The sequence below is a fragment of the Notolabrus celidotus genome, chromosome 13 (assembly GCF_009762535.1).
Source record: "Notolabrus celidotus isolate fNotCel1 chromosome 13, fNotCel1.pri, whole genome shotgun sequence".
In the NCBI taxonomy this organism is placed as follows: Eukaryota; Metazoa; Chordata; class Actinopteri; order Labriformes; family Labridae; genus Notolabrus; species Notolabrus celidotus.
This window is the reverse complement of record NC_048284.1, coordinates 32,867,697-32,882,880: the sequence shown is the minus strand read 5'-3', so window position 1 is coordinate 32,882,880 and position 15,184 is coordinate 32,867,697. Positions and strand designations below refer to the sequence as shown.

General features: G+C 39.1%; 1 protein-coding gene across 1 annotated transcript in view; it reads left to right on the top strand.

Moving 5' to 3' along the window:
- The first annotated feature begins 923 nt into the window (after positions 1 to 923).
- The window catches only part of hsf2 (heat shock transcription factor 2), a 29,791-nt gene continuing 15,530 nt past the window's right edge, over positions 924 to 15,184 (top strand). The window contains exons 1-3 of the mRNA XM_034699527.1: positions 924 to 1,149; positions 8,843 to 8,951; positions 11,837 to 11,964. Coding sequence (XP_034555418.1) covers positions 1,057 to 1,149; positions 8,843 to 8,951; positions 11,837 to 11,964 — 330 coding nt within the window. The 5' untranslated portion in view covers positions 924 to 1,056. The remainder of the gene's footprint in view (positions 1,150 to 8,842; positions 8,952 to 11,836; positions 11,965 to 15,184) is intronic.

The following is a 15,184-nucleotide window of genomic DNA, read 5'->3' as shown; positions in this document are numbered from 1 at the left end:
ATATATATATAAACTGACAATGTGGTAAGAAAATAGAAACAATATAAAGTGACTTGCTTAATTATTTCCATTATTGTATGTCCTTAATGTTTGTCTTGTTTTTTTTTTATTTAAGTATGCCTAAAGATCAATAAAAAGAAAGTGAATATAAACAAATAAAATAAAAATAAAAAAATGAAAAAAAATAATAATAAAAATAACGATAATAATAATGATTGTTAGTATAATACTCATAATAATATAATAATAATAATAATAATAATAATAATATTTTAATAACAATAATAATAATAATAACAACAACAATAATAATATTATAATATTAATTAATAATAATATAATAATAGTAATAATAATAATAATTGCAATAATAGTAGTTATAATAATAATAATAATAATAATAATAATAATAATAATAATAATAATAACAATAATAATAATAATAATAAGAGGAAGAAGAAGAAGAAGAAGAAGAAGAAGAAGAAGAAGAAGAAGAAGAAGAAGAATGATAACAAAATAATAATAAATAATAATAATAATAATAATAATAATAATAATAATAATAATAATAATAATAAGAGGAAGAAGAAGAAGAAGAATGATAACAAAATAATGATAAATAATAATAATAATAATAATAATAATAATAATGATAATAATGATAATAATAATAATAAACACATGAGAAATGTGTAAAAAAAAACAGTTAAATGATACAATAAAATGAGTAATAACAGCAGTGTAATTACATGGTGAGTATTATCCATAATGCTGTTTTTGATTGTGTTTCATCAATACATTCTGATTTTGTAGAACTCACTCTCCCTCTTTGGAGGAGCATGCACTCTGTTGCTGTTTGCATGAAACTGCACGTGATAAAGCTTACGTAAAACCTTTTTGGACCAATCAGCTTCCGTCCCCAGAACCGGAAACTGTACCTCACACTTCCTCAGAAGCAGCGACAGAGCTGACCATAGCTGACCATCTTTCCAGGCTACAAACAGAGACACACTACGCACAGTTTAATCAGAGGGTGTAGGAGAGTGTGTGACAGACATGAAGCAGAGCTCCAGCGTGCCGGCCTTCCTCACCAAGCTGTGGACTCTGGTGGAGGATGAGAACACCAACGAGTTTATCTGCTGGAGCCAGGTAAGCCTGCTAACACAGCTAACGCACCTAGCTAACGCAGCTAGCCGTGGGGCTGCTTCAAACAGACCGCAGCGTGTGTAGCTGTTAGCATCACGGAGCACAACAAACAATAAGGAGGAGGAAGAGGAGGAGGGGGATAAGTGTTAGCTGTTTAACCTTTGAACTCTGTAGTTAGCTGAAGCTACAGATAAATAACACCGAGGAGCCCTGTTAAACACTGCGTGATAGCTAACACAAATGTAGCTGCTCAGTTCAGAGTGTACCTGTCCTGTTAGCGAGTTAATGTGTAAGTTTATTACACACACACACACACACACACACACACACACACACACACACACACACACACACACGAGGCCCAAACAACAGAGGCTCAGACCTAAAGCCTGCATGCTATGGTAGTGTTGATCAATATTCAGGTCATTTATTGGCAGTGGTGTATAAAGTACTTGAAAGTCGTACTTGAGTAAAAGTAAAGATATCTTACTTGAAATCTACTCAGGTAAAAGTGAAAGAGACCCATTAAAAAAGCACTTGAGTAACAGTCTGAAAGGAGCTCAAATTAAATGAACTTAAGTATCAAAAGTCAAAGTACAAAGACAAACAAAACAGCTAGAAATAGTTATTTCTCTCACAAGCTTTATTAAGTTTCATTCTCCCTCCCTCCCTCAACTCCCTTCTCCTCTTGCTCCCTCCCTCCCTCCTTCACCTCTTGCTTCCTCCCTCCTTCACGTCTTTCTCCCTCCCTCCCTCTCTCTCCCTCCCTCCCTCCCTCTCTCTCCCTCCCTCCCTCTCTCTCCCTCCCTCCCTCTCTCTCCCTCCCTCTCTCTCCCTCTATCTCTCTCCCCCCACCCTCTCTACCTCTCTCCCCCTCCCTCTCTCTCCCCCCACCTCCCTCTCTCTCTCCCCCTGCTCCCTCCCTTCCTTAATTAAAGTCCACAAATTTGCGGATCATCTTCAGCAGAAGTTGGTTTTCAAAATCGGGAGACTTCAGTCATGCTCTTCGTGGGCTGAAGTCCTGCGATGCTAAATATTCGTTGACAGGCTGCAGAGGCAGGTCGACGTGTGTTCAGCTTCACAGACAGCTTGCAGACAGAAGGGAACGATTTCAGTATTGACAATATGGTCTCCATACTTATTACTGCACTTAGTTCATTCACTTACTGCAATGTGTTTTATTAGGTTTGACGGTGAGTTTTGGAACGTCATTATTTTGGTGTTTTTCTGCAAACACGGGACAGACTTCATCCTGTAGGATGAATCTTTCAATCCCGACTAAAGTGAAAAGGTTTTTTAGATATGTCCACGGGTGTCTGTCTAGCAGGTGGAGGTGTGGAGGTATCTCCACTATCGCCAGTGGACGAGGCTGCTTCCATCATGCTGATGAGACGTTGAGACTGATGAATATTCGCAGGCTGTGTGGACAATTATTTTTACATTTAATTTTGTAACGTGTAACGACAGTGACAATATAAGATAAGATATTACTTTATTGATCCCCCGGGGGGAAATTCAGTTGTTACAGCAACCCAGACATAAGTACAATCAAGAAAGAAGTTTCAATAAGTACAAAATAAGTACAAAATAAAAATAAAATAAAAATAAGTAAAATAAAATAGATAAATAAAGCTAGAGTACAATTTAGGTATATACAATGTTACCAATGGAATTTAAATTAAATAGAAGTCATTACAGGCAGTATTAAAAAATGTTTCAGTAGTGACAGGTTGACATGGTGTGATTATGGTTGGTAATGACAAATTAAGCAATAAATAGAAAGAATATTTGTATGTAATATGACCATGGGTTGTAGTTAGAATAAACAATATACATACATACAGACAATATAAATGTAGCAGAGTAAAAGTATCATTTTTTTCTTTTTAATGTAACAAAGTAAAAGTGAAAGTTGCCAAAAACATAGAAACTCAAGTTAAGTATAGATACTCCCAAAACCTACTTAAGTACTGTAACAAAGTACTTTTACTTGGTTCCTTTACACCACTGGTTATTGGGTCACATTTGAGTGTAGCTTCATATGAAAACACATCTTAGTGAGGTGCATCTTCAATGGGCAAAGTGTTCCAGCTTTTACAAAACACTGAGACACATTTCCAAGCAAACCTCCAAGTGTAACGATTAGAGGCCGTCCATGCAGGTGTGTAACCATGGCTAATTTACAACCCCTGAACCAGTTCAGGTTGCTACAGTTAAAACAAAGTAGTGAGTTTAAGATGCAACAATTAAAAACACACAACAGGATAATTGTGTGCAGTAAGGTCTAAGACGTGAGCAGACATGAAGAACAAACAGTTAAACACTTGGCCCATTTATGTGTTTGTGATCTATGAATTTAACTGTAAAGTTAGTGTTCACGGATGGGTGGATAGATAGATAGATGGGTCGATGGATGGGTGGATAGATAGATAGATGGATGGGTGGATAGATGGGTCGATGGATGGGTGGATAGATAGATAGATGGGTCGATGGATGGGTGGATAGATGGGTCGATGGGTGGATGGTAGGGATGACCCCAATTAATCGATTATAGATTAATTGATGGTCAAGAAATTACTCAAAACACAAATTTTTGATTTAAATTAAAACATCATGTGGTCTCATATTACACTCAGCTATCAGGGAGGTGTTTTAATTTAAAGCATGTTTCAGTGAATCAGCTGTTAAAGGTCTTACACACAGCTGAGACTCTCAGCTGGGGGCTGTGCATCAGGTCTCTGCTTTTTAAAGAGGATCAATACGCAACTGCTGCCAACAACGACACAGACATGAAGGTTTATTACTTTAAACAGGACATTTCCCCACCTTTTAAATACAAAGCCAACAGACTGGTGGCAATTGCTAGTACACTATGTTTGCAGAGCGGCAACATCAGAGCCGTCTGAGCTTTTCTGCAGCTGGACTGATTATGACCCGGTTGCTCTCCCGGCTGACATCTGACCGAATACACATGTTTTTTATTCTCAATAAGAACGAGTAGACAGAAAACTGGACACTGGGAGTCTGAAATACTTTTCTGTTAGTATTATGAGGCTTCACATTATAAGAATATGTCCGCAGAGAATATTTCTATGAGCCTGATCGTTGATATTCAGCGTGTTAAACATGTTGTACCTGTATTCAATACTGTCACTTATATGCATTTTGTTGCTGTGGAAAATATGATTAAAAGGGGAAACAATGTATTTAGCCTTGTTTTTAAAATAAGAATAATAATGATTTTTTTTATTGATTAATCGATAAATGATCGTTAACATTTCCAAAAATCGATCACAGAAAATACTGAACATGTACATCCCTAGTGGATAGATGGATGGGTGGATGGGTAGATTAATATATAGATATATGGATGAATGGGTGATAGATGGATTGATAGATTGATGGATAGGTAGATTGATGGGTCAAAGGATAGATGGATGGATAGACGGATAGTTAGATTTATAGATAGACGGATAGTTAGATGTATAGATAGACGGATAGTTAAATAGACAAAGGGGTGGATGGATGGATGTATAGATAGATAATAATAATTAAAAAATATACACTATAAAACAATTTCAAAATAAAAAGATCAGTAAAATACAGCAGATATAACATATATCAACTTCTACTCTTCTATCTAATGAATGGATAGTAAGGTGAGTTATTGCAGCATGTTTTTATGAGGACACACAGAATGCTTCAGTTTCACTCATTTCTTTATGTGTGTTAAAATGTTAAAGAATGAAAATGGTTCTAAATACACTAACATATTTAAAACAACAAATTCTGTAATAGAAAGTATTTTACCAGAGAATCCTCACCATGGATTACCAGCAAATACACACAATATGTTACTCTGCTACTCCTCCTCCTCCTCCTCCTGGATCCATGTCTCTGAAGCTTAATGAACGAACCAGAAGATGTCTTTGTGTTTGTCCTCCTTTTTTATTGCTTGACGTCACTAAAACAGAAACACACATTCAGCCGATGAAGAGCCGTTTCAAGGAATCAGCTCTGCCTCTTCTGACCAGGGTTTTCAGAATATTTGATGCCTTAGTACTTCCATGCTTTAGAATGATCTACACCCTTTTATGTCTGGTAGTATGTGAAGCACCAAAGCTTTCTAACAGGCACCACAGATCTTCAGTCATATATTTAACCTGCAGCTGTCACACGCCACAGAGAGAGCAGCTGCAGTCCAGACAGCGCCAGTTCTAATCACAAACAAAGAGCAGGGACTTCTGACTTTAAGTGTCTCTGATCTAGGGCTGGATGATATGGCAAAAAAAAAAAAATCACAATATATTTTTTTCATATTGTCCAATCTCGATTATATTATTAATATTGTTTTTAAACTGCCGGTTTTAAAGCATCTGTACGGAAAAACTAAAGAAACTAGAGATTAGTTCAACATTTAAGATACAAAGTAAATAAAGCAAATTAAATAAGATGAACATAGAACATTTTTTTATTTTTTATTTATTTTTATTTAACCTTTATTTTACCAGGAATAGTCCCATTGAGATACAAAGTCTCTTTTTCAAGGGAGTCCTGGCCCTTAAAAATATAGAAACTATTTTTACTCAACAGTACAAAAATGTAGAAAAATATAAAATAGCAGTGAACTAGTTTACAGTCCAGAGTGCTTTTGCAGGTATGGACCATAGACTGTAAAAAATATGGACGTAGTATCCGTGACGTCACCCATCTGTTTCTGAAGAGCTGGTTTGAGACCAATCGGCTGCGGCAGCCATATTGCTTCTGTCGAGCCAGTGTGACGTAAAGAGGCGGGCTTTGAGCCTCCTAGCCAACAGCTGCAGTGTTCCCACAGGCAGCTGTGCCTCTGATTGGAGGACTAGTAATCTCAATATCTTCGAAATTGCCGAATTACAAAAAAATTCATCCCCCTCACAGTGAGAGGACGTCGAGAAATGAGCTATTCAGACTACACTCATCTTTTGTACCAGGCTGTAAACATGTTTATTAATGCTGCAAAGATCGTCTTTTCCCCATTCATGTGTATGTGACTTCCGGTACTTCCGGAGCCAGCCTCAAGTGGATCCTCGATGAACTGCAGCTTTTAACACTTCCGCATTGACTCATATTTTTAGACCGGAGGTTGCCGCTTGGAATGGACCCAAAATAAAGAAATTTCCCCCTCTAGGGGCCTTAAAATGTAAACATTATTGCTACTTTCAAATGTGCATCATCTTGAATAAGATTAGCTCGTCAAGTTAAAATATAACACAATTCAAAACAAACTTAACAATATAAAAACTAGCAGCACTGAATACTCTGATCAAATGCCTTTTACAAACAACACTCTTCATGGTCAATATTTAAAACAACATTATATTAACATACAAGCAAATTAAATTAAATAAATGTAGAAAAATATAAGAACACTTTTCACTCAACAGTGCAACGACTGTAGAAAAATATAACACAACAGTGTTCTAGTTTACAGTCCTGAGTATTTTTGGAGGTATAAGAGATACAAAATAAACAAACTGCCCCCTCAGGGATAATGAAGACACTTTGGAATGTATATATTCTCTAGTTATGATGCTACATACCCTATTAACATCATTGCTACTTTCAAATGTGCATCATCTTTCATGCTTTCTGTGTAATCACATGGGTTGTTCTTCTTCAAATGATTAACTAGATTTGTTGTGTTGCTGGTTTTTGAAGGTACCGACCACCGGCATACCTTGCACATCGGCTTAATTTGCTCCACGTCACTTTGGAGTTACCCAAACCACCGCCACACAACTGACGTTGAATAACTTTTCTTCTCAACAATAGTCTCAGCTTCAGAGGATAACTCTAAGTCATGGCTGCTGACATCTATTTCACTTCCCTCAGCTCCACGTTTAGCTCCACGTTCAGTCATTCTGTTTACTTCTCCAGCAACTTGAAAACGAAAGTGAAGCAGGAAAAGGTCGACTCTGATTGGCTGTTGGCACGCAGATTTTGATTGAGTAAATATGCTCACAGCTGATCACCTTAATCGACCTGAAATTTATCACGATCACTAATCGCAATCATACAATCACCCAGCACTACTCTGACCAATCATGTTAACTCAATGGAGGAAAGGCTGGGATCGTTATTAGGTGCTTTTCGACCACAGGAACTTTACCCCTGAACTATGTGCGTTTCAACCGGTGGACCCAGGGTCTAAATTTAGTTCAGGGGTAGATAATCTCCCCCCTTTAAAAGCCCCTGCTAGGGGGGGTAGTATTTTTCAAAGGTCCCAGGACTTTCGGGGGGCAGGGTCTGCAATGCTGAACGTGTCTGATTGGTAGATTAACTGATTGGTGTTTTTATTCCGCCCTCCGTCCACAATAACATCACACACATCTGTGATTCACTTGATTTCTCTTTCTTTCATTCGTTTTGATTTGTTCTATCTTTTTTGTATGTGTGTGTACTTTTCAAAAGAAGAAGCTGTGATTCTCTTGATTTAGCAGCTTGTAACAGTAGTCTTCTCTCAGCCCACCGTGAATGCGTCTCTCCCGGTGTTCCGGTTTTAAAAGTGACCCTGTAAACTGGAGACCTTCAGCTGAACGTGTCAGTGTTTGTGGAGTTTACACAGCTGTTGAAACACAGAGGGAGTTCCTGGGAATGCAAACTAGTTTAGTTTTTATTAAGATTTCAAAATATCCTCATCAGATATTTAATGATGGTCTAAAGACGTTTATGAGGGATGCATCCGGCTGAAAGTCTCCAGTTAACAGGGTCGCTGTTTAAACCAAAACACCGGTCGATCTCTGCCACGGCTTTTTGAGTTCAAAAGGATTTTAAAGCCGTGTTGAAACGTCTTTGCTACTCGCGCTTATCTCCTCTCACGTGTTGATTCAGTGAATCCATCTGTGATGAAATTAGTGGTGTGAAAAAATATCGATACAGCAAAATATCGCGATACTTTGACCTCCAATATGATATTGATATTTCAATTCTTAATATCGATATTTTTGTAATAATAAAAATTCATATTTTAGCCGAGTTGGACCTAAAATACGACTTCAATATTTCAAAAACAATAAAGTGGAAAAGTTGTTTTCAATCAAATAGTTTTGACTTAATTTTTCCTTTCAATTGTGAGTAATATTTTGTGATTTACATAAACACCATCTCTATTTTTTCTTAGTTTACTGTGTAGAATATTGCAATATATCACAATATTGTAATATCATGATATATCGTGATACTATCGTATCGTGACCCAAGTATCGTGATGCGTATCGTATCGTGAGGATCTTGCCAATACTCACCCCTGGATGAAATATAGCACCATCTAAAACAGCGCCAGCTGAGTCTCTTCATGCTAACAGGCTAACTGTTGTGTTGCTCATAATGATACCTGTCTGTCCGTCTGCTTCTATGGTGTCATCTGTGATGAATGGCATTCCTCTTTGTATTACTGCCCTCTACTGGTCTGGTGGTGTAGTGCATTTACTTTTTTTTTCTTCATACGTCACTGGCCTGATTTGCACAATCTACCCGGGACTTCACCCCGCGGTCGAAAAGCAGACAACAACGAGGGCACAGGAACCTTTTAGCTCAGGGTTAAGTAGTTCTGGGGGCTAAAAGACCCCAGAACTCTTGGTGGAAACGCACCCATTGACACTGGATCAGCTCTACTGCCTGCTGCCTGTTCTGATCATTGTCTCTGTCTCTATTTCAGGAGGGGAACAGCTTCCTGGTGTTGGACGAGCAGCACTTTGCCAAGGAGATCCTCCCGAAATTCTTCAAGCACAACAACATGGCCAGTTTCATCAGACAGCTCAACATGTGTAAGACTTCAGCTTCACTCTGTTATCTCTGAGCTCCCTGCAGACAGGACAGGTTTATCTAGCAGCTCAGAGTGGTTAGAAGTGACACAGCACACCTATATTGTCAATAGACGACTTCACTTGTGTGCTTTGTTTTCATGTGTGCACGTTAGCTGTCTCTAGATTCCCAGCTCATAATGAGGCAGAGGCACAGAAAATGTGTAAATAGAGCCTTTCAAGGAGATCAAAACATTTAAAGCACTTTACAAAACACCATGAATTACCAAATGGGGCCTTGAGATAAGGGAGTTCTGTCTTCAGACTCAGCGCTGCACACATTTATTTATCTGCCATCTTTACCTCAGCTGTACGGTTGTCAAAGTTGTAGATACTTTTACACTCTAAAAATTCTGGAAAAAATGTAGGTCACTTCAGCTTTCAAATACACCCTTACACACATCATCCCTACCACTATGGTGGTTTATGCAGACTGTTATTTTATGTGGTTTATAAGGGCCAAACAAACACTGTGAACACAAAAGGTGGTCACGCAGAAAAAGTTTGGGAACAACTGCAGGGCTCGAGACTGCAACCACAATGGTCGCATATGCAACCTTTTTTCAACGTGTGCGAGTAAGAATTTCACCTGGTCTCATTCATGTGAGTGCATTAATGCTCAGTGTCCTCCACCTGCACTCTCTCCTGTTCTGAAGAGACAGCGCCGTCACGTTCACGCGCAGTGCATACGCGCATCACACACCAGAGACAGACAGAACTTCACAACAAGCGTTTCACTATTTCCACAAATGAAGCGGTCTATCACTGATTATATTAAAAACAGAATGAGGAGAGAGAGGTGGAGGAGGAGGCTGGTGGTGAGGGAGAGCCAGAAAAAGGTGCCAGATCAGACTGCGGTCAACCCTGCCTTCACTTCTGAAACGACAGTCAAGCAGCCTCCACTGTGTTCTGTTGTGAGCGTTTAGAACAGGCATTACGGTTATAGTGCGGAAACACAGATTATACATTTTCTGAATAAATGATGATTTTAGATATTTTCAAAGTGAGATTATTTTAAAAATCCCAGTTTCCACTGACTAATTTAAATTCAGACTGATAGTGGAAAACCTCATAATATAATCCTGTCAATCTCAGCTCGATCTGATCTGTCATTTCAAAATAAGAGACACTTGAAATTTGAAAAAAAGCGCTAAATCTGGATACATTCAAAGTGAGATTTTTTTAAAAATCCCAGTTTTCACTGACCAGTTCCAGTTCAGACTGATAGTGGACAGCTTCATGATGTAATCCTGCCATTTAAAAGAAGATCTGATGTCATTTCAAAATAAAAGACAATGCAATAATTTTGAATATTTTATAACAATATTTTCAAAGATTCTGTTTTTTTAATCCCAGTGTCCACTGGCTAATAGTAGTAACAATAAGAGCAGTTTGCGATAGAGACTTCTCAACACTAAACAGAATCAGGTCAGGTGTTAGTCTGCACACTGATACTGTGGAGGACCTCATCTGAATCAGTGTTGAGGGGCAAGAATTGATGGATTATGATGCCAGGCAGGATGTTAAGCTGTGGTTCTCCCAGGGGAAGAGGGTTAGGAGGCCCCACTATAAGAGCTGGCCCCTCTGGGTTGAATTGCAGGGGGTGAAGCAATGCTGATATTAAGTTAATTAAAGTACAGCATTTATGAAAAGTAAAAAAACACAGAATACATGTATACACATGCATGCCGGTTGCTATGCTTTACTTCTATTTGAAAACATTTTGTTATGTCTTCTTTTAATTCTATAAAAGAAATGACCTGTTCTGTCAGCCACTGCTTGTTGCAGACAAACTTCATATTCACAGTCAAATATTTTGCAAATATCATAACTCAAGTCACTGTCAATCTTTACTTCATACGGTATGCCAATTAAAACAATTATTAATCAGCATGCATGGTCATGCTGTACCCCCCAAAAAAGGGTGCGACCAAATCCTGTGCTGGTGCGACTAACTGCGAAAGTTGGTAGCACCAGTGCTACCAGTGGAAAAGTTAGTGGAGAGCCCTGAACTGGTTTAGAGGATGTTTCAGTGAATCAGCTTAAGTTGTTACACACAGGAGAGTTCGGACAGGTCTCCACAAGGGACCCGGTTGCGCTCCCGGCTGACACCCGACCGCATTCACATGCTTATTGTTCTCAGTAAGAACGAGTAGACAGAAAACTGGACACTGAGTCTGAAGTACGTTTCTGTTCAGTTCCCTTGTTGAAGTCTGAGCCTTCACTTTATGTCTGTATGTCCGCAGAGATTATAATCCTGCACCACATGTTGATATTCAGCGTGTTTAACGTTTTTAACACTTCAATATGATCCCTAGATATTTAATACTGTCAGTTATAAACATTGTGTCATGAAGGAAAATTTGACTCAGGGGGAAAAATGCATTTCACATTGTTTTCGACATGGAAAACGTTTACGTTTGTTTTGATAAAATCGATAATTGATCGTTAACATTTCCAAAGATCGATCACGGAGTGTTCTTGAAATTTACATCCTTGTACTTAATGAGACGTATCTGTGGAGTCATTTCAGAAACTTTAAAGAGATTACTTGATGAAAAGAGAACGCCTTATTAAGTAATCTGGTGAATTTAAACCTCACATAGAAGTTTTTAGTCCAACTGGTGCAGAAATGAAAAATAAAGTCTGACATAATCCAACAGCAAACTGTTCATATGCAACTTTTCAAAGTAGTGGAATGATAATAATGAAAACAGTATTTGGGAATAATTATAATACACTTATTCAGTGTTATCCAGTATTTCCAGCTCTGACGTGTGTTTGTGTGTGTGTGTGTGTGTGTGTGTGTGTGTGTGTGTGTGTGTGTGTGTGTGATCGTGTGTTTTCAGATGGGTTCCGTAAAGTGATGCACATCGACACGGGGATCGTGAAACAGGAGAGAGACGGTCCGGTGGAGTTTCAGCATCCGTACTTCAAACACGGACAAGACGACCTGCTGGAGCACATCAAGAGGAAGGTAGACACATCCCTCTCTCTATCATTCATCTTTTTATATGTGTTACATCATGTTTGAAAATGTAGCCTAACGGATTAATGCAGTGCATCCACACAAAACACATCAGACCTTCACTGCATGACTCGGCAAACATTATAAACCCAGTCTTAATCTGCACAACCATTCTGCTGACTGGTTTGAACTCAGGAGACCAAACATGGCTGAGGACAGAGTGTAGTGTTTAACGGGCTGCATCATAGAATTATCATATAGCATCGTCACAACATGCTTAAAATCTAGATAGCTCTACCAGCAGGTCTTAACCTTTGTAACACTCGACTTGGTTTTATGACGTTAAACGCTCAAGGAGATCTTTTGGAAATACCACAAACCTACTCACTTTTAAAACATAACAACCCGAAACAAAAACAGTTTTAAAGGTGACATATCATGCAAAATCAACTTTTTAATGGTTCTCTACCTGAAATATGTTTCCCTGGCATGTCTACAAACCCCCCGAAAATGATAAAAATCCATTCTGCCCCTGTTCTGATTTCTCCACAATATCCGGTCTGTAACAGGAAGTCAGAGCTCGGAGCTTGTTCAGCCCATAGACTGTATAAAATACAACTCAACCCCTCCCCTGTTTTTCATTCCCTGCACACATGTGTGCTAACAAGGAGCTTAGGAGGGAGGCATGCTAGTTGTAGGCTGTCTTAATAAACACAAAGGTCGGTTTTACTCCCCACATCTGCAGATTTGAAGATCTAGTGGATGATTTTTATTTATCATGGAAAAGTGCTAGCGCTAGTTAGCATAGCCACATAGCTACATGTTCGTAGCTGTGTACCAAGACACACGTCGACATACTGACAAATAAAACAACAAGAAACACTAAATCTGTGACCAATGGTTCAGAAAGGTCCTGCTGCAGGCGCCTCTCCGTCAGGATCAGATTCTGGTTCAAATTCAGAGGGTTGAAGTAACGCAGGTCTGTGAGCAGCCGTGTATATTCAGTCAACACGTAAACATTAGATCAATGTGCTGGACAGCCGAGGCCACATCCGCTTCCTGAGGGGGCGTGGTCAGAGAGCTTATTCTCATTTAAAGGCACAGACACAGAAAACAGCCTGTTCTGATCAGGGCTGAAAAAGAGGGGTTTACAGGCAGACCAAAATCTGATTTCAAAGTGTTTTTTTGAGCAATAAACTTTAAAGGTGACATATCACGCTTTTTTCATCAATATATATTGGTCTAAGAGGTCCCCAAAACATGTCTTTAAAGTTTATGCTCAAAAAAACACTTCTTCATTCCTCATCAGAACACTCTGTTTTCCCTCTGACCACGCCCCCTCCGGAAGTGGATGCGCCTCGGCTGTCCAGCACGTTGATCTAATGTTTACATGTTGGCTGAATATACACGGCTGCTCAGAGATCGCGTTACTTCAACCCTCTGAATCTGATCCTGACGGAGAGGCGCCTGTAGCAGGACCTTTCTGAACGATTGTTCACAGATTTAGTGTTTCTTGTTGTTTTATTTATCAGTATGTAGACGTGTGTCTTGGTACACAGCTACGAACATGTATAGCTATGTGGCTATGCTAACTAGCGCTAGCACTTATCCATGATAAATAAAAATCATCCACTAGATCTTCAAATCTGCAGACGTGGGGAGTAAAACCGACCTCTGCCAGAAAGGCAGCAGGACCTTTTATGAAGGATTGGTCACAGATTTAGTGTTTCTTGTTGTTTTATTTGTCAGTATGTCGACGTGTGTCTTGGTACACAGCTACAGCTACAGCTACAGCTATGAACATATAGCTATGTGGCTATGCTAACTAGCGCTAGCACTTATCCATGACAAATAAAAATCATCCACTAGATCTTCAAATCTGCAGACGTGGGGAGTAAAACCGACCTTTGTGTTTATTAAGACAGCCTACAACTAGCATGCCTCCCTCCTAAGCACCTTGTTAGCACACATGTGTGCAGGTAATGAAAAACGGGGGAGGGATTCAGTATTATTTTCTACAGTCTATGGGCTGAACAAGCTCCGAGCTCTGACTCCGTGACAGACAGGATATTGTTGTTACGTAACAAAAACACTGAAGTCTGAAACGGCTCGTTTCACACACATTTACAGAAAGGTGTAGAAATCAGAACAGGGGCAGAATGGATTTTTTTCATTCTCGGGGGGTTTGTAGACATGCCAGGGACACATATTTCAGGTAGAGAACCATTAAAAAGTCAATTTTGCATGATATGTCACCTTTAAAGACTTGTTTTAAGGACCTCTTAGACCAATATATTTCGATGAAAAAGAGCATAATATGTCACCTTTAATATTTCTTAACTTTTCCTTTCTGTAGTTTGAGGATACTTAATAGTAGAATTAAACCTTTATAGATTTGAAATAAATCCAGAGTCCAAACCTTACGAAATATGAAAACAGTTTGCTTTTAACAGACTATTAAGTCTTTTAAAGTCCTCAGTGATGATCCAAAAAACGCTGATGCAGCCCTCTTGACCCCAATCCCCAACAAAAACCCTTCAGATCCACGAGAAAAAACAAAACTAGTCCACCAAAAGAAAAGGGATCCATCGCCTACTGCTATATTAGGAAGAATCAAAAAGGCAAATATCCTACCAAAACCAAGGGGGGACCTGGAGGTCCACGTTAATCTGCTTATAATACGTATTCTGCAGGGTTTACGTTAGCCGGTATTTACTGGCTATTAGCCGGTTTCAATCAATCAATCAATCAATCAATCAATCAATCAATCTTTATTTGTATAGCGCCAAATCACAACAAACGTTATCTCAAGACGCTTTTACAAACATAGGAGGTCTAGACCACTCTGTGTCAATATATATCTAATCTATCAGAATATATAAAGAAGAAATGTCTATCAGAGACGACAGCTTGGCCATAATTCTCCTGTCAGCCACCACCTCCACAGGGTCCAGGACTGAGCTGGCCTTCTTCACCAGTTAGTTCAGTCTTGCTCTCCTGTATCCTGTCCGCCCACAGCAGGTGAAATCCTTCTAATGTGGCGTCCGTGTCCGGTGTTAGCTCTCTTAGCATGATGCTACTCTGCCAGTATTCCCTCTGGTGCTGGGTTAGCTCGTCCACCTTATCGTAGATAGATCTTACAGTCCCCATAACGGTGGGTGGAAGGACAGGTCCTTGTCATCTTTTCTTAGCTTGCACCTCAGTACCAGCACGTCGTCCTTGCCTCCTT